Here is an 18,902-nt window from a genome sequence, read left to right on the forward strand (position 1 = left end):
TACAGTTTAGAGCTTTAGGTAAAAACATATTTGTAGATGTACAGGAAGCGGATTAAGTACAAGATAAAAACGAATGAATGATTCATGAGATTAAATATGTTTGTACGTCGTCTCACTTCTTTTCAAATTGTTGTTGGAAACATCCCCCCCCCCTCTCTCTCTCTCTCTCAGAGTGTGATGAACATGATGCACGTCATCAGTATTCCCTACGCCCTCATGAAGGTCAACCCTCTGTCCTGGATCCAAAAAGTCTGCCAGTACAAAGGTAACCAGTCCACCTGCATGTGGACCGAGACACCACGTCCACACTCATCGTCAGACATCGTCAAACATCATGAAACATCATGAAACATCGTCAAACATCATGAAACATCGTCAGACATCATCAAACATCATGAAACATCGTCAAACATCATCAAACATCATGAAACATCATCAAACATCATCAAACATCATGAAACATCGTCAGACATCATCAGATCAAGTGAACTTTTCTGTCCTGTAAAGTTTTTTCGGATCTTTTTAAAACAACCAGCTCACAGAAAGTCTCTGTGTCTGTGTCGCTTCATGAATGTAAATAAAGATGGACGACATGAGCGCTCCTCAAAAAGTGATGCGAAACCTTCTGGATCGCCCCCTGGTGGCTGGCTGCAGTATAGCTCATAAACCCCGCCTCCTCTATGCTACTTGTATGTGACCATATGATTGACAGCTTAGGCGGACTCGTGATTGGTCGAGTGGGTGTACGTTCTAAATGACGTCCCCGGCACAAGATGGCGGCTCCAGTAACGCGTCGTCCATCTTTAGTTTCCAGTCAAACATTTCTCCATCGTGCGTCCTGAGTCGTCATCAGTTTCCTTTGGTTTTTTGTGTCGTAGTCAAATCTGTGATTCACTGTGTGTTTTTTTTCGTTGTGTAGCCAAAGTGGCGTGTGTGAAGTCGCGGGACATGCACTGGGCTCTGGTGGCCCATCGGGACCAGCGCGACGTCAACCTGAGCTCCCTGCGCATGCTGGTGGTGGCTGACGGTTCGAATCCCTGTAAGAACCCGCTCTCTGAAAGATGTCGTTTGTACTCGTACGCTTCAGCTCTCTGCTGTGACATTAGGTTTGTGTATTTGCACTGAATGGAGCCCTGTGACTCGCTGAATGTTCTCATCGCACTCTCACACATTTTTTTTATCCTTAAAAAACTCTCATCTCACGTAAAACGTTGACTTGCTGGAAACACTGTGTTTGTTTTGTCCTCACCCAGTAAAAATGTTCTCTCTTTCCAAAATAGTTCTCATCCCAAAGTCTCCTCTCTCTCCTGGAATAGTTTCACTCGCTCAAGTGCTTTTTTTTTTTTTAACAAATGTCCTGTCCATCCAAAAATTATTCAAACTTTCCAAAAACGTTTGTATCAAACACGGAAGGGTTTGAGTCTCTGTGACACAAGACAAGTTGAATTGATGAATTGTAAATATAAATAAAAGCTTCAAGAGTCTTTCGACAACAGTTAACTGAAACGATTTTCAACCTCTCGTCGGACGTGGAGACGCCGGGCAGCCGTGCGTCGACAGGACATCAAACTGAAACTGCAGACATTGGGGAAATGCTGTTTTGAATCCAAGTGACTGATGAATTGAGTTTCTCTCTCTCTCAGGGTCGATTTCATCCTGTGACGCCTTCCTCAACGTCTTCCAGACGAAAGGTTTGAAGCCGGAGGTCATCTGTCCCTGCGCCAGCTCCCCGGAGGCTCTCACGGTAGCTATAAGGAGGTACAGATCTTTTTAGTCGAACGCACGTGTTTAAAATCACAAGGAAACTAAAGCTTCATCTGACGCTTATGTCAGAAGTATGAAGACAAAAGTGAAATTGAAATTGAAACTCTCCTATTATCTCTGTTTTGTTTAATGTCTTTAGAATTTTTTTCCCCCTCAGAGAATAATTTCTGGATCTTGATAAAAAAAAAAACTCCGACATGTTCAGGAGACTGATTTCTTTTTTCCTCGACCCAAACATTTTCTCAGATTTAACATAATAAAGATTTATTTCCTCAGTAAAAAAAACCAACTGAAAACAGCTGTTTCCTTCCGTCCTCTACGTCCCGGTCTGAATTTAACTTATGTGAAGTCCCGACTTTACAGATTTGTGGCTTTTGAGACTTTGAATCCTCTTTCATCGTCTGTAGTTCAACATGTAAACTGCACATATGAAGCAGCTGCCTTTCACATGTTGGCTGTACGTTTGGCTTCAGGATGTTAATTACAACACTGTAAAAGTGTGTGTGTGTGTGTATTTTTGTGTTTCTGTCGCACACACGTCTAATAAGCAGCATTTTATCTGAGTCGGTGTTGTGCAGTAATTAACTTGACTCACACATTTTAAGTTTTACCACATTCTCCCTGAAATGTTTCGACCCTAAAACTGTCTGATTAAAAACATTCTGCAGAGATTCTCACTTTCAAACAGTTTTGTGACTTTGTCAAGTTTCCTTCGAGAAAGAGAAATAGCTTCACTTTGTAATTTGTCCTTTTATTCCAAAAAGTATTTTCACAAAACATCCTCACTGTGCCGAAATGATTTAAACACATTCAAATGTTTTGTCCTCTGCTCCCACATCGGGAAAACAAAATAGTTCAACCAACTTTAAAAAAACACTTATATTGGTAACACACAAATTAAATTGTTTTTTTTTTCAAATTAAAATGAACCAGCTATATTAATTTGGTGGATAAAATGAATTTGAAAAAACATAATTCCCTTTTTCATTGCGACACATTTCTTCTAAATGTCCACATTTTGAAATGTTCTCCCCCAGAAATATTTTGATGTTCTCAATTATTGCGAACTTAATTTAATAATTGTAATTAACCCTCCGTGCCATCTGACGATGTCTCCTTGCCGCCCCCTGCAGGCCGTTGGAGGAGGGCAGCACCCCTCCTGGTCGTGGCGTGTTGTCCATGCAGGGTCTGAGTCACGGCGTGATCCGGGTGGACTCGGAGGAGAAGCTGTCGGTTCTCACGCTGCAGGATGTCGGCTCCGTCATGCCCGGAGGTGAGATCCACCTGCTCCACACACAGATCACCTCTGACGTCTCTGAGACTTTTCTTCATTTCAAGAGTCGGAAAGAAGAAATCTGCTTCTCAACTTTCTGTCTTTACTTCCTTCTCACCACGTTTGTTCTTCTCTCTGTTCTTTGAGTCTTTCTTCTTCTTCTTCTTCTTCGTTTCCATCCGTTCTTTTCGTTTTACACTGACATGAAAGTCTGGTCTTCTCTGACGGCAGTACTGGTATAATTTGTCACGTGACCTTAGTATTTGTATTTGCAGTATTTGTCCCGGCAGTTATATGAGAAGATCGGTTCGGCTCCTCTCATGGGACGTAAATGATGCGTTTAAGAAAATGATCTTTCTCTCTGCAGCCATGATGTGCGTCGTGAAGCTCGAAGGTGTCCCTCAGCTCTGCAAAACCGATGAGATCGGAGAGTTGTGTGTTTGCACTGTCGCCACGGGAACCTCCTATTACGGCCTGGCTGGCATGACGAAGAACACCTTTGAGGTGAGAGCGTGAAAGCTTTTTTTACTTCCTGTCTTCAGACTCAGACTTGAAACCGGACTGTGCTTCCTCCCAGGTCTTCCCGATGTCCAGCAACGGGGCCCCGGTCAGCGAGTTTCCCTTCACCAGGACCGGCCTGCTGGGTTTCATTGGACCTGCAGGCCTGATCTTTGTTGCAGGGAAGATGGACGGTCTGATGGTGGTCGCGGGGCGTCGGCACAACGCTGACGACATCGTTGCCACCGCGCTCGCCGTGGAGCCCATGAAGTTTGTCTACAGGGGCAGGTCAGTGTTTCCTGCAGCGCCAGACCTTCAGAGACACTTTCACCTTTGGTCGTCACTTCTCAGACTCACGGTTCTCTCTACAGCTGTCTTCTAAAGAGACAAACTCATACTCAGGTTTCTAGTTTGGATTTTGTGTCATTAGTGTGTGTGTGTGTGTGTGTGTGTGTGTGTGTGTGTGTGTGTGTGTTTTGCAGGATAGCAGTGTTCTCCATCACGGTGCTCCATGACGAGCGGATCGTGGTCGTGGCTGAGCAGCGGCCGGACTCCACCGAGGAGGACAGCTTCCAGTGGATGAGCCGAGTTCTGCAGGTAAACTGTTAAACACACACACACACACACACACACACACAGATGCTGTACAACCTGTGCAGATTAAACCTCAGATCTCTCGAAGCCGGAGTGGAGTCTGTGGTGAAACTATAAAAGCCGTCTGCATATTTACGGCCGCAATAAAACCGAATCTTTTCTTCTACATTCAAAAGTCGTTCTTTTGTAATGAAGCTCGTCTGGTTATCGACACATTCAGGGTTTTTAATAGAGGCTGATATGATGTCACATCACGTGACGGCTCTGGGGAAAGATGTGAACGATCGGGACGTTTAGGATTTATATGTTCACGTGTTAAAACTGTGTAATTCAAAGAGAAAACGGGTTCTAACTGTAACTTTCCAGGCGATAGACGGCATCCACCAGGTGGGGGTGTACTGCCTGGCTCTGGTGCCCTCCAACACCCTGCCCAAGACTCCCCTGGGTGGCATCCACCTGTCGGAGACCAAGCAGCTCTTCCTGGAGGGGGCGCTGCACCCGTGCAACGTGCTCATGTGCCCACACACCTGCGTCACCAACCTGCCCAAGCCCCGGCAGAAGCAGCCAGGTGAGTGTGGGTGTGTCAGAGTGTGTGATGGTGCGACGGTTTGTGGGACGACTCTGAGTTACGTCCACATCACTTATTTCTCTTCCTGTCACCCTCCTCTTCCTCTTCTCCCTCCTCTTCCTCAGAGATCGGTCCCGCGTCTGTGATGGTCGGGAACCTGGTGTCGGGGAAGAGGATCGCTCAGGCCAGCGGCAGAGATCTGGGTCAGATCGAAGACAATGACCAGGCAAGGAAGGTGTGTGTGAGCGGGGGTGTGCTGGTTTTCACCACCACCATCATCATCTTCATCATCTTCATCAACACTCTCTCACTCTTGTCACACTTCTTCATTTGTTTCCATTTGTGTCTTCCATTTTTATGTCACAACGCTAATTAAAAAAATCATCATGAATCTTCATTTGAAACAAGAGTACAATCTGACATATTAAAGGTTGTGTAGGATTTAGTGACATCTAGTGGCGAAGTCTCACGTTGCAGCTAAATCTTACACTGAACCTTAACATGGAGCCGGACGCTACGTGGTTTGTGTTTACGATGCTTTGCCGTTACTGCTTATGTCGGAAACGAGCGACAGAGGAAGTCATCGAAGGAACTCAAACAGAGAACGAGAGAATTGGACCCGAGAGCAAGAGCGAGAAAACCAGACGTGAAGAGCGAGTGCGTGGACGAGAGAAGATGAAAATGAAAAGCAAACGGATTAGAAAGAAAACAGCAGAGTGTGATTAGAGCGAGAGCAGACGGTGAACGTTACACACAGACCTGATGTTCGTCTCGTGCTGAAAGTGTCTTCAGTTACGGCGTCTGGCAGCGGCGGCCTCTCTCGCTCTGTAGATTCTGACGAGAGGAGACGGGACCCGGGTGACGACAACGCACCGTGAGGCGACAGCAGCCACGTCCACCACACGCTGCCCGTCCGGCTGTCCGCCAGTTTGTCTCAGAAAAAGGTCCCGTTTTTTTTCTCTCGTCTGTATATTTGACAAGTAAATGAGACGAAGTTCGTGTTTTCAGTTTTTCTTCGTCGTCGGGTCAGAAGGTCAAACCTCGTCCAGAATACAAACTTGCGATCTGCGTCGGCTGAAGGTTGATCGGGTTCAGGGTGAGAACAGAAGTTCAGGGTGAGAACAGAAGTTCACGGTGAGAACAGAAGTTCAGGGTGAGAACAGAAGTTCAGGGTGAGAACAGAAGCTCGGTCTCTGACCCATCAACACGACTCACTCCTTCATCATCACTGTTTACATGACTGCACGGTTCTGAGGAAAACCCCGCCCACCTCCCTCCATGTCCATCCCTCTGAAAACCGAGCCCTCTGTGTGAATGAGCTGGTTCCGTTCATCTGCACGTTGTTCGTGTCGGAGTAAAACGTGATTCACTCTGAAGCTCTCATTCATTTTGTTTATTCTGCCGAAAAGAAACACGTGCGTTTCAAACCACGTAAACGTCAATTATAGCAACACATCCACTAGAGGGCAGAGTCGACACAACAGACATGAGGGTGGGGCCGAATGAAAAGACGCTCGTAGTTTCTGGCGATGTCGCAATCTTTCTTCACGACAGTTGAAATGTCTTCCTCATGTCCAATGGTCATCTCGCTTGAACTATTGGCTGCACTGCCCCCTACAATTCCAGGTGGTACTGCTCCATTTCGCTTTCACTTTCATCAGTGTCAGTAAGCTTCAAGACAACGTGCACAAATTTAGACGAAATGAACTTTTCTGTATTTGGATCTAACGTTGAGCATAAATGAGCCTTTGCACGTTTACACAGTTAAAACACTCATGAAGTGGAATTAAACAGACCAGAGTACGGATGTAACTCATTTCTTTGGTGCGGAAACAAGGGAACAAACACGTGAACCTGTGATTTCTGTGGCTAAGTTCGTTGAAATGATCGTAAACGTCCGATAATGGGACAACAACCGACAAGGGAGCGGCAGACTTCAGTGTGTGAGCGCAAGAATTCAACACCAGCGCTCACTAACGGATAAAATTCAAGTGACGAGATCAGATTTCTATCTACACGCTGGAATTCAACAAGAACGCACACACACACACACACACACACACACACACACACTGCAAACAGAGGCTCTTTGTGGTGGTGCAGTTGTCGGCCCTCTCTCAGAGATAACATGGTTTTTATCAGCAGCTCCAGTTTGATCTCAGGTTTCATAAAACACAAACCACCAGATGGGTGAAATCCACCAGGTTCATCTGGATGTTTGGTTGCGGATGATCTGAAATGATTTCTGGCTCCTGAGGCTCAGTTAGAACCTGAGGAGCTGCTGGTACAGAGCTCCGGTCGGCAGCTTGCTCAGTACACATGACGAGTATGAAGCTGTAACACAGAATGGTTCTTGAGATGTGTGAGTCACACACGCACAGATTCTTATTATTACATCGAGTGTTTTAGTTTATTTCTCGTCTTCAAAGTCTCTTTGTGTATTTGAATGATTGTCACCAGCTCCACATTCAGGACGCTGTGATTCAGCTGACATCACTGGGCTCATCCAGTCATGGAGGCGCGAGGCGTTTAGGAGAACGGCTTTCACCAAACTCTCCATGTTCATGTATGAGGCAGGAAAGCGAGGAAAGAGTAAAGGAAGCAGACTTTGATTTGCTGCGATGAAAGTTTCATGAAAGCTCAGAGTCGAGTCGACGAGCAGCCGAGTGATGTTTTCAATCCAGCGGGAGAAAAGCCGTCTTTACATCTTTTCGCCGCCAGAGATTTGTGCGTGTGAAGCGGGTGGCGAGTCGTTGAGAGGCTGTTTCGTCAGCTCACGGCCTCTCAGGGTTTTAAGGCTGAAACCGGAAACTTTGCACAGTGAGGAGCTGAGGGATGTTTTCAGCAGAACAGTATCCACCACTTAAAGAGTTCCCACAGAATCACCGAGAAACTGCTTCCACCTGAGAAACGTAGTTCTGTTGTTCATTAGAACTTGAATTAATAATTTAATTAAAACATATTTGTGTTATTCAGATTTTTTTATTTGGCTTGAAACAGAAAAAAAATGGGAAGTCTTCAGAAATAATCGTCAGTAAAGAGTCACCCGTCACTTTCTACTCTGTCCTATCCACAAATCTGATTTCCTCTGGCGGAACAAAACATAAGAGGCGTGAATCACCCCCCCCCCCCCCCCCCCGCGCAATTCACCGCTCGACAACAAATGAGGAAAAATTCATGAGGCCAGAAACAAACTCTTCTCTCTCGCTTGATCCTTTCTCTCTCTCTCTCTCGCTCTCGTATAAAATAATACAAATAACGACACAAAAAACATGTGAATGTTTGATGTCAGTTACTACGACAACGGCCAAAGCTTCGTGTCTGCCCTGATTAACTCCGCCCACCAGGAAACGTGAGTCTGAGAATAATCATTTTAGATCAATTTAATGTAAACTTCTCTTAATCAAAGATAAATAAAAACAATAAAGAGATTTTGACTGACTGGACTCTGCTCTGTTTCCTTCTACATGTGCTCAGGATTGTGTGTCTGTGTGTGTGCGTGTCACCCAGTCTCACTGTTCCTGTATCCCTGCTTGTGTCTTCCAGTTCCTCTTCCTGTCTGAGGTGTTGCAGTGGAGAGCCCAGACCACGCCGGACCACGTGCTGTACACACTGCTCAACTCCAGAGTAAGACCCGTCTGCACCATCGTTCTGTTTCACATCTCGAGAGAGAGATTTGAGTTTGGCCTGAAAGTTCACTATCATCTCACAATCTGCATAAAAACCTAAAAACTGAAGAAGAAGAAGAAGAACGGCGTATTCGTGAAATTGTTTGTTTGTGTGTTTGTTGAGACTGGATTGAAAATGAATTGATGGTTGTGTGTGAACTGGCTCCGTGTGACGGTTCGTTTGCATAATCGCAATATGATTCGCCGGTTTGTTTACAGCTGTTCGGTGCCGAGACGCTGCAACAGAAAATAAGACTTGACATCTGGTGATACACGCTGATGATTGAATGTGTCAATCATGTGTGTGTGTGTGTGTGTGTGTGTGCTCGCTCCTCCAGGGAACGATAGCCAGCTCTCTGACTTGCATCCAGCTGCATAAGCGAGCAGAGAAGATCGCCGCCATGCTGGCTGAACGGGGCCACCTGCAGGACGGAGACCACGTTGCACTGGTCTACCCTCCAGGTAAACACTCACCTTCATTCCAGATCTGTCTCGGTTTCGTCCTCTCACGTTTGAACCTGGGAGACGATTCCACGGGAGAGGAGCTTGACAGCTGAAGGTTCTGGCTCCGTGACAATGAAACCACATTCTGATTCTCACTTTTCACTGCCTCCATTCTCCTCTTTCTTCTTTTCTTCTTTTCCCTTCTTGGGCCTCCCTCCCTCCGTTTCCCTCCTTTCCCCTCCTCCGCCTCCAGGTATCGACCTCATCGTGGCGTTTTACGGCTGCCTTTACGCCGGCTGCGTGCCGATCACGGTGCGACCACCTCACCTGCAGAACATCTCCACCACGCTTCCCACCGTCAAGATGATCGTCGAGGTAAAATCCGTCGCTGTCCTTTAACTGACGTATTAACGATGGAGAATATGGTTGAAAACGTGTGTTTGGGTTGCCATGGTGACGCTGTTGGAGATCACGTGACGTGATGTGTGTGGTGTTGGATCAGATTGAGGTTGTCGGTTGTGTGTGGTGCAGGTGAGCCGGTCGGTGTGTATGATGACCACACAGCTCATCTCGAAGCTGCTGCGGTCGAAGGAAGCCTCGGCCGCCGTGGACGTCCGGACGTGGCCTCCTGTCCTGGACACAGGTAGACACACACACACACACACACACACACACACACACACACACACACACACACAGAGGCAAAGGCAAACTGAATAAACCCACAGATCGCCTTGTTCTTATGGTAGAAATATGAAAATCCTGAATCTGCACCAACATTGAATGGATTCCTCTCAGGTGGAAATCAGCTCATATTTATGAAATCTTGCTGTGAAATAAAGCAACAAACGCATTTAAGTGAAAACACGACCTTCTTGGTGGAGGTAGAGATTATCAATCAATCAATCAATCAATTAATCAATCAATCAATCACTCATTCAAAACTCTACATTTCAATCTGATTCTATTGTGTGTATTTCTACACTGACTCATGGCTGAGTTGTGTTAAAGCAGCAGTGATGTGATGATGATGGTGATTTTCTCTTCAGACGATTTGCCAAAGAAGAAACCTCCTCTGTTGTATAAACCGTCCAACCCCGACACCCTGGCCTACCTGGACTTCAGCGTCTCCACCACTGGCATGCTCGCTGGAGTCAAGGTAAACACACACACACACACACACACACACACACACACACACACACACACACACACACACCACAGACTGTATGTGAAGATGGACGACACGACGGCTCCCTAAAGTGAAGCATTAGCAATCAGGGGACTGACCCACGTTAGCGAGGTCCCGACGCTGCAAGAATAAAAAGAAGAATTTTGAAAAGACATTTTGGGCCAGACAGACAGGAAGTGTTGAGATTCTCTGAAACTGTAGTGACGTGTCATGGGTTCTCACTTGGCCCATGTTTCACCCTTCCTCTACGTTTCAATCAGTGAAAACATTAGAAACATCTTACCTGTGTTAAAAATGTGTCATCCCTGTCTTCGTTGAACACACGTACGTGATGTGCAATTAGCACAAATGTTCACTTGAATGATCAGAGTTTGATGGTCACAGGTCAAAGGTCAAAGGTGTCAGTATCTCTAGTCTGTCTAAGTGTGTTAAGTCAACAGTCATTATTATACGAGTCTGAAAAAACGTGTCTGACACGAATGATATTTCTGTTTGTGTTCATGAAAGTCAACACCTTTTGTGTGTTTGTGTGCGTGCGTCTGTGTGTGTGTGTGCGTGTGTGTGTGTGTCTGTGTGTGTGTGTGCGTGTGTGTGTGTGTGTGTGTGCGTGCTGCAGATGTCTCACACAGCCACCAGTGCCTTCTGCCGCTCCATCAAGCTGCAGTGTGAGCTTTACCCGTCCAGAGAGGTCGCCATCTGTCTGGACCCCTACTGCGGCCTGGGCTTCGTCCTCTGGTGCCTTTGCAGGTTAGACGCACACACACACACATTTTAGTTTGGTCCATGTCCCATCTGCTAACATGGAGGAGGTGGGGTTTATGACCTATACTGCAACCAGCCACCAGGGGGATCTGTCATGCCGTTCATCTTTATTTACAGTCTATGGTTTCACCCTGTTATCCAACAATTAGCTTGTTTTCAAAAAACTGTTTAGTCCGAATCTTGTCCATCATCAGGACAACGTAACCCCCCCATACTCAGCGGTGCTCAGGTCTGGTGTCTCTCTGCAGTGTGTACTCAGGTCACCAGTCCATCCTGATCCCTCCGTCCGAGCTGGAGGTGAACCCGGCTCTCTGGCTGTCCGCTGTCAGTCAGTACAAAGTCCGCGACACGTTCTGCTCCTACAGCGTCATGGAGCTGTGCACCAAAGGCCTGGGCCTGCAGACCGACTCACTGAAGGTAGGGACGGGAGCTTTTTATTTTAGCCACTGAAGACATCATCGTTTCTCATCGTCCATCCTTCCTGTCCCCTACAGTCTCGAGGCTTGGACTTGTCTCGCGTGAGGACCTGCGTGGTCGTAGCGGAGGAGCGTCCCAGGATAGCCCTGACGCAGTCCTTCTCCAAACTCTTCAAGGACCTGGGACTCCACCCTCGAGCCGTCAGCACCTCCTTCGGCTGCAGGGTCAACCTGGCCATCTGCCTGCAGGTCAGTCAGACTCTCGCCTCCTTCCTCTGGATTTTACTCGCTTCCGTTTCACTGTTGCGCGACTGGGGACGATTCTTGGTTTGACATTCTGGCTGCTGTAGGAATCGTGCGGTTCTTATTCTTTGTGAGCGTCAGCTGCTGTTGGTGAGTTGAGCTCTTTGTGTGCAGGTGATTTGTATTTTTGGCAAAATGTCAATTAACCTCGGAGCTAATTTACGGTGAAGAGCATTTCAGCTTTGTTGACGCCACTTAACTGTAGATGATAAATGACAACCAGCTTCAGTTTGTGATTGTGTTTGAACCCATCCATCCTCTGGCTTCAAGACGAACGTCAGCCTCTTTGAGAAAAATGTATGTGACTTTTTAGTTTATGACCCATACGGCAGCCAGCCACCAGGGGGCAGTCACGCATTGGCTTCAGTTTTGGAGAGCTGTCATGTCGTCCATCTGGTTTTACAGTCTTCGGGTGAAACATGTCCTGGGCCTGTTTGTCTCTGCCGGACGCTCTGATGGATTTTTGAATTGTTGTTTGATTGTGAGTCGACCTGATGAAGTGACGGAGCCACAGAACTAAAGTTTTCAGATTCTCCACAGTGAAAGTTTGCAGCCGAGTAAATCCGCTGAATGAAACCTGTTCATTTCCTAACTTCTGGTTCTGCAGGTTTAAAAACATAATTGGGTTTTTATTATTTATTATTATTTTATTATTATGACTCGTGGTTTTCAGACAACAACAGAAACGTGTCGATGGAGCTGCAGAGATCACAGGCTGCAGAGATCACAGGCTGCAGAGATCACAGGCTGCAGAGATCACAGGCTCCAGAGAGATCGTCATTTTATTTTATTCTATTTTCTCTCATCCAGAAAAACATTCACTCAGATTTCTCTCTGCTTGTCTCATCTCATTTCAAGCTGATCTCTGCTTTTACACATCAACTATGATTTTCAGCTTTGAGTGGATTATTCACAGGTTCATTTCATATATTTTTATTGTTTTTAAAAACCAAAGAAAAGATTTTAAAAAGGAACAAAAGTCTCAGGTTTCGTCTGCTGCAGATAATTGAATTAATCATTTAATATTAAAACTTTATTTTTAAAATCTTAAAACTAAAACTGTCGTAGCTTCTTTGAGTTTTTTCCATCTTGACGTTTTTTTTTTCCTCCCTCTTCCTCCTTGTTTTATGCATAACCACACCCACATATCTCATCCATGGTTATGTCTCCACCCTCCTTCCTTCCCTCCTCCTCTTCCCCCTTTACTTTCCTCCTCCTCCTCCGCCCCTCTTTGCTGCTGTAGCCTCACAGGCTGGGAAAGCTTGCCGACCAGGTAGGGAACCGACCCCCCCGCCCCAGTCACCACCACTACACCCACTGCTCGTCAGCACATCACTCATCAGCTGGCTTTAGGTTGTAGTTTGAGGAAACTGGGAGAAAACGCAGCGGCCTTGATTGTGTCATCATCACCAACAGTGTGTTAAGGTCTTCCTACAAAAAGTTATTCCCAAAAGTCCAAAAGTCCAAAATGACTCAAGTAAAAGTAAAGGTACAGATTCAACCTCTTTACTCAAGTACAAGTATCAAAGAAATGTACTAGAAGTAAGTTTATTTTGAACCTGCAGTCCGTTCCTAAGTCGGCGGTCGGTTCACAGTTGAGAGTTTGAGAGAGTGACCATGAAAACGATCCGTCCTCTGTGGACTGGGCTTTTCGACACGCTGCCAAATATTACGTGAAGAAATTTGAAGTGTGACAAACACGAGATCAGAGTTTTTAAATCCGCCGGCTGCTCCTCGGTCTGCGCTGCACGTTCGGTGCTCTGGGTCTACGAGGGCCTCCGACTCCCAGCATGCCGCTGTGTGTCTGGTGGTGGGCTCTCTGGAGGGGGGAGGATGAGGGAGGTCTGAGGGGGAGGTTCTGACCTATTTCTTCTCCGTCCTGATCTTTTCTCTCACCTCTCACTTTTAGTCCAGACACTTTATAAACGTTTTTATGTTTTTGCACCAGAGTCTAATCACTCAATCCTTTCCTCCATCTTTCTTTTCTTTTCCCTGACTTGGTTTCTCTCTTTCTTTTCCTCCTAAAGGAGACATATGAAGCTTTTTCTTTCCTCTGGCGTGTTACGTAGTTTTTTTGTGAATATTTAAGTGCGCCAGTGTACCAGCCAATACAGAATCACAATGTCATGTGACACATTTACGCAATGCACACGCTAGCAGCTCGTCTAGCATCTAGCCTTTGACCAATGACAACACAGAGAGGCCGCTAGCCAATCAGAGCTTCATCAGGAAGCCCAGTCTGCCAAGTGTTTGAGACAGAGGCTGAAAAGAGGAGCTGCAGCGGTGGGCATGTTTCTGAACATTAGAGCGTGAACAATTTCCAGTAAAATAATCAACCTGAATATGAGCAGAATACGTCTCCTTTCAAAAGTCTTCGGAGATCGGTTGGTTTCCTTCTTTTCCTTCTTCCTTCCTTTTGAACCGTGTTTAGTTTTGCGGATTTCCGTCACAAATCCCTCCCACATTGTTCCCTCCACCCTTTTGTGAATGTTGCAGTTTCTCCATCTTTAATTCCCCTAAAACCCCTAAAGCCTCTCGTTCCGCTGTGAAGGGGAAAAGCTTGTGTTTGTGAGCACTCATGCACGAGCGTTAGCCAGCATCCTCGGCCGCCTGGTAGGAGCAGAAGTAGCTGTAGAGGTTGTGGTGGTGGATGTTGTTGTTGTTTTGCAGTCGTATGTTAGCATCAGAGAACATCGTTGTGTTGACTCTTTCGTCGCTGGTGATTTTCAGGGCACGTCAGGACCCGACCCCACAACTGTGTTCGTTGACATGAGAGCGCTTCGGCACGACAGGTGAGACAACACAGAACTGTCTCCAGTCCCGGAATCAACAACCATGTCACTGTGTTTGATTCTTAGTCCCTCGGCACAGATGAATCGAAAACAGTTTGTTCACAGACTCGTTTTATTTCCTACTGTTGCACAGGGTCCGATTAGTAGAGCGGGGATCACCACACAGCCTGCCACTGATGGAGTCTGGGAAGGTGAGTGTTTTAATGTGTGTGTGTGTGTGTGTGTGTGTGTTTGGATGTTACTGCAGACTGTCACTCTGCTCTGTTCTGGTCGAGCAGATTCTACCGGGGGTCCGAATCATCATCGCCAACCCGGAGACCAAGGGACCAATGGGAGAGTCACATCTGGGAGAGGTTTGTCTGAGCTTCAACACGGATCAATTACAGTCCCGGTTTTCTTTTTCCATGAACATAAAGATCGCAGACTGTGACGCTGAAGGGAGGAGATGAAGACTTCAGAGCAACTCATGGAGTCGTTAGAAATAAAATCAGTTGTTGCGACAGAACTTTTATCGTTTCGTGTCGGAGGCAGTTTCCGTTTTTCACAGGATAGATGTGAAACCTGTGTTTGTAGATCTGGGTGCACAGCGGCCACAACGCCAGCGGTTACTTCACCGTCTACGGAGACGAGGCGCTGCAGTCGGACCATTTCAACTCCAGACTCAGCTTCGGGGACACACAAACCGTCTGGGCTCGAACCGGGTACCTGGGCTTCCTCCGCAGGACCGAACTCACCGACGCCAGCGGAGGTGAGGACGTGACGGAGCTGATCGGGGCAGTCAGCTCGTCGAATACTGTCCATGTGTTATAAGCAGTCTACGGCGTAGAGTGACGTTAGAAAACTTTGTGTTCATCCTACCTGGTTTGGTCTGCATTGTGTGTGTGTGTGTGTGTGTGTGTGTGTGTGTGTGTGTGTGTGTGTAGAGCGTCATGATGCCCTGTACGTGGTCGGCGCTTTAGAAGAAGCCATGGAGCTGAGAGGGATGCGTTACCACCCCATCGACATCGAGACCTCCGTCATCAGGACGCACAAGAGCATCACAGAATGGTGAGAAAAGCATCATGTGGCCATGTGATGTCACATCCAATCATCCAATCAGAGCAGACTGGGCTTTATGAGGACGCGTCTTAAAGGGACAGGAGCTAAAACCATGAGCGTCTTGGACGTTGTTTTTTTTTTAACCCTGAATAATTTTCAATCGCCACGTTCTCACTGGCTCCGATTAATCGAGAGTAAAAAATATCCGTAAAATGAACCCCCCCCCCCCGATCACACCTTCACAAATGTTCGTGGTCATAAGAACAAAAACCTCATTACGAGGTCCCATGTGTGTGTTTTCGTCCTCTGTGCCTCCAGCGCCGTGTTCACGTGGACCAACCTGCTGGTGGTGGTGGTGGAGCTGGACGGCTCGGAGCAGGAGGCCCTGGACCTGGTCCCCCTGGTCACCAACGTGGTGCTGGAGGAGCACTATCTGATCGTGGGTGTGGTGGTGGTGGTCGACATCGGCGTCATCCCCATCAACTCCCGCGGCGAGAAGCAGCGCATGCACCTGCGCGACGGCTTCCTGGCTGACCAGCTGGACCCCATCTACGTGGCCTACAACATGTAGCGACGGACGAAGGATTACTTCGTGAGACGCAGATTTACCACAAAGAACGAGTTGGAACCAGAGTTTCTGGTAAAAGGGGAGGAAATAGTATTTTTTTTGCCCCAAACTTTGTCTCTCAGGCAACACGTTATCCCAGCGTATGTATCGAGTGTTGATATTAGAGTTCAGGTTGAGTTCAGGTTGAGTTTTGGTCTGAAGGAAGTGAGATTTGCACTGAGAAGAAAAGCAGCCAACACCTTCCAGGGCGAGAGAGTGTTCAAGGAAACAGATGCAGAAGAGGACAATCGTTAACGTAGCAAAGATTCTGGCTTTTAAAACGACATGACAACTTTGTTTTGTTTGTTTCTAACCCACGATCTAAATTTTAGGTTATTTTTCAAAAAAAGCTAATTTCCAAGAAAAACCAAAAGAAACTGTGGCAAAAATTATATTTTAAGTTTTTATGGTATCAACCATCAGAAAGTGTGAGATATGTTTTGATACGAGGGTCAGAGGGCGTGAATCAATGAGGTACTAACAGTTTGTGTCATGTGAGCTAGTTTTTTTTCGCCTATTTTTTTGTAAGTGTACGTTTTTTTTTAAAATTCGTAATTATTTCCTGAACCGTTTGTCGCCTCTCAGCAGGAAATCAGTTTGCTAACTTTCATAAACTAACGGCTGCAGCCTTCAATGCCGTTTAGTTTTCCGTACAAACCGGCTTCGACTGAAGCGAAACACTTCATAAATTCATATCATGTAAGTATGTACAAAAAGAAACTGATTAATTTATTTTGTCTCTTTTAGAAGTATATGACGAGACGTTCAAGAATGTTTTGCTCTTGAATATTTGCTAATATAAAAAACATTGTATTATCATGAGTGACACACTCACATTAAGCATATTATGGAAAATAGAAATATATGATTATAGATAATATTAAAAGATGAAACGATTCATCGCGGACAGAAGCAGCTTCACACTTTTTATCTGCATGTTGGTCTGAAATGTTTGAGTCAGCCCGAAACAAGAGTTTCATTCCCGTGAAGAGTTCTGAACCAAAATAGTCATTCCTTCAAATTGTACTTTCAATTTGTAATCGAGTAATATTTCTCTTGAATTCACAACACGAATGCTGAAACGGTGTAATGTTGTCTCTCTGTTGACCAAGACATCTGGAATATCCCAGTTTTTGCTGTTGTACTTGCAATTCTACTTATCAACAGCCGGTGGCAGTAACGGGCTTAAACGCAGCACGAAGAGCGCTGAACGATTTAAAAAAAGTTTGTTTTCAGGATTAAGGATATTGCTGACCTCTAGTGGCCACCAGGGGGAGACCTACAACAATACCGTCCTATTCAATTCTTATCATCTTTACGTTTCACTTTGGATCAGAACTCTTCCGATAAACTCAAATGTGTTAGGGAACAAACCGATCTTTAAAATGTGATGAACAGGAAAGTGAATCACGACGAGACAAGTTGTCATTTCTCCGTCATCACGGGATCGAAACTCCTCGGTTCAAACGGAGCGACAGTCGTTGAAAAAACATGAATCCCTCATCAACACCTCGGAGTGCCCCCCCCCCCCCGACATGGCAGGAAGTGGAACAGCTGCTACGACTGTAAATATCAGAGTCAGACGTCTGTCATATTTTTTACATGGATGGATCAGGGCTCATTACAGTGATGTCACACCAGGAACAAAGACTGAACGAAACAGGAAGCAGAAGGCGAAGGAATTTAACCCCCGGGACGCTTTCACTGGTTACAGAGCTGTGGAGAGGTCAAAGGTCGGAGGAACACAACCTCCAGTCTGTGATTCAAGAGAATGTTCAAGTTCAACATCAGGATTTTTTTAAGAAAAAGCACTTTCTTCACCTTTTTTTCTCCTTTAATCAGTGAAATGTTTTTTTTTAAAGGTTTTAAAAATGTCTTATTTGAGTTGACAGAAGTCTTTCAATCAAATAAATATTTCAACATTTTGACAATAAACATGTTTGTCTTATTTCCTGTTACATTTTGGGGTGAAATTAATATATTTATATACTTCACATCAGGAATCTCAATTTTATCTTCAAGTAAAAAAAATCTAGTTTGCAGAAGCAAAACATGTTACTGCAATTTACTAGTAAGTACTTTTAAGTTCAAATACGTGTTTAATATTGTTATTGGTATGAAAACAATTTGAATAATGTTAAACACGTTTCAACAGGAGACATAATTGTTAAATGATTCCCATCGATAAACACTTCGGAGTAATGATATGTTGTTAATCATACGCACTAACTTTATTAAAATGTGTTGATAACATTTATATATAAGTTCATAAATGTAAAGGAGTCATTTGCTGGAACAGACAAAAGTTGAAAATTGTTTTGTTTTTTAAGTTTATGTTCAAATTGATTAACAATCAACGATGAACTTAATTAAAATATCAAATCTTTTTGAATCACGTTTTTCGGGTTTTGAAGTTTTGATATTTTGGGTTTTTCTCTTTTATGTTTGATTAATTTATGGCACAAAGTTTGTGGTTTATAATAATAACACCAGTACTTTCTATGCTTTAATGCATTTTTAATTTCTTAGAGTACAAATACTTATTTGACATTTTTAAATAGTATATTTTTCTTTTATTTCTTACATTTCTATACTATGATGTACAAAACAACTGACATCTTAATATCTTACTATAATTTTCTGAGATTATAATACCTTACTTACGAAACCATGTCTTATTATACTATGACATTTTACATTTTTTATGCCTTACAATACTACATTTTCTGAATTATTTATTTTATTATATAGATATCTATATTTCTATATCTAAATAGGTATATATGTATCTATAGATATATGTATTGTGCTTTACTATGACATTTTTATGCTTTACTATCCTAGGATTCTATAATATGACGTGTTTCTTACTATACAATGATGTTTTTGAAGCCGCGACAGAAAACAGCAAGAATCATGTTTAAGCTTTTTTTCAGAGACGATATAATTTTGACCCAAAAAAAAACCCATCAAAAAGCAGAGA

The 18,902-nt window shown here is 44.8% G+C and overlaps 1 protein-coding gene across 7 annotated transcripts in view; it reads left to right on the forward strand.

Annotated features, from left to right (window-relative positions):
- The window catches only part of dip2ca (disco-interacting protein 2 homolog Ca), a 92,765-nt gene extending 74,911 nt beyond the window's left edge, over positions 1 to 17,854 (forward strand). For 4 of the 7 annotated variants that reach the window (XM_069511538.1, XM_069511540.1, XM_069511534.1 and 1 more), the window contains exons 15-38: positions 172 to 265; positions 920 to 1,039; positions 1,644 to 1,758; positions 2,898 to 3,037; positions 3,405 to 3,541; positions 3,615 to 3,823; positions 4,018 to 4,132; positions 4,496 to 4,697; positions 4,823 to 4,932; positions 8,244 to 8,324; positions 8,704 to 8,827; positions 9,063 to 9,184; positions 9,341 to 9,452; positions 9,859 to 9,968; positions 10,618 to 10,748; positions 11,012 to 11,180; positions 11,258 to 11,428; positions 12,726 to 12,755; positions 14,213 to 14,274; positions 14,408 to 14,465; positions 14,553 to 14,627; positions 14,848 to 15,022; positions 15,198 to 15,321; positions 15,631 to 17,854. In XM_069511538.1, the coding sequence (XP_069367639.1) occupies positions 172 to 265; positions 920 to 1,039; positions 1,644 to 1,758; positions 2,898 to 3,037; positions 3,405 to 3,541; positions 3,615 to 3,823; positions 4,018 to 4,132; positions 4,496 to 4,697; positions 4,823 to 4,932; positions 8,244 to 8,324; positions 8,704 to 8,827; positions 9,063 to 9,184; positions 9,341 to 9,452; positions 9,859 to 9,968; positions 10,618 to 10,748; positions 11,012 to 11,180; positions 11,258 to 11,428; positions 12,726 to 12,755; positions 14,213 to 14,274; positions 14,408 to 14,465; positions 14,553 to 14,627; positions 14,848 to 15,022; positions 15,198 to 15,321; positions 15,631 to 15,883 (3,039 nt within the window). In that variant the 3' untranslated portion in view covers positions 15,884 to 17,854. The remainder of the gene's footprint in view (positions 1 to 171; positions 266 to 919; positions 1,040 to 1,643; positions 1,759 to 2,897; positions 3,038 to 3,404; positions 3,542 to 3,614; positions 3,824 to 4,017; positions 4,133 to 4,495; positions 4,698 to 4,822; positions 4,933 to 8,243; positions 8,325 to 8,703; positions 8,828 to 9,062; positions 9,185 to 9,340; positions 9,453 to 9,858; positions 9,969 to 10,617; positions 10,749 to 11,011; positions 11,181 to 11,257; positions 11,429 to 12,725; positions 12,756 to 14,212; positions 14,275 to 14,407; positions 14,466 to 14,552; positions 14,628 to 14,847; positions 15,023 to 15,197; positions 15,322 to 15,630) is intronic. The other 3 variants (XM_069511535.1, XM_069511536.1, XM_069511537.1) reach the window with 3 other exon arrangements.
- Positions 17,855 to 18,902: the final 1,048 nt, after the last annotated feature.

Source organism: Paralichthys olivaceus, chromosome 16, assembly GCF_024713975.1.
Source record: "Paralichthys olivaceus isolate ysfri-2021 chromosome 16, ASM2471397v2, whole genome shotgun sequence".
NCBI lineage: Eukaryota > Metazoa > Chordata > Actinopteri > Pleuronectiformes > Paralichthyidae > Paralichthys > Paralichthys olivaceus.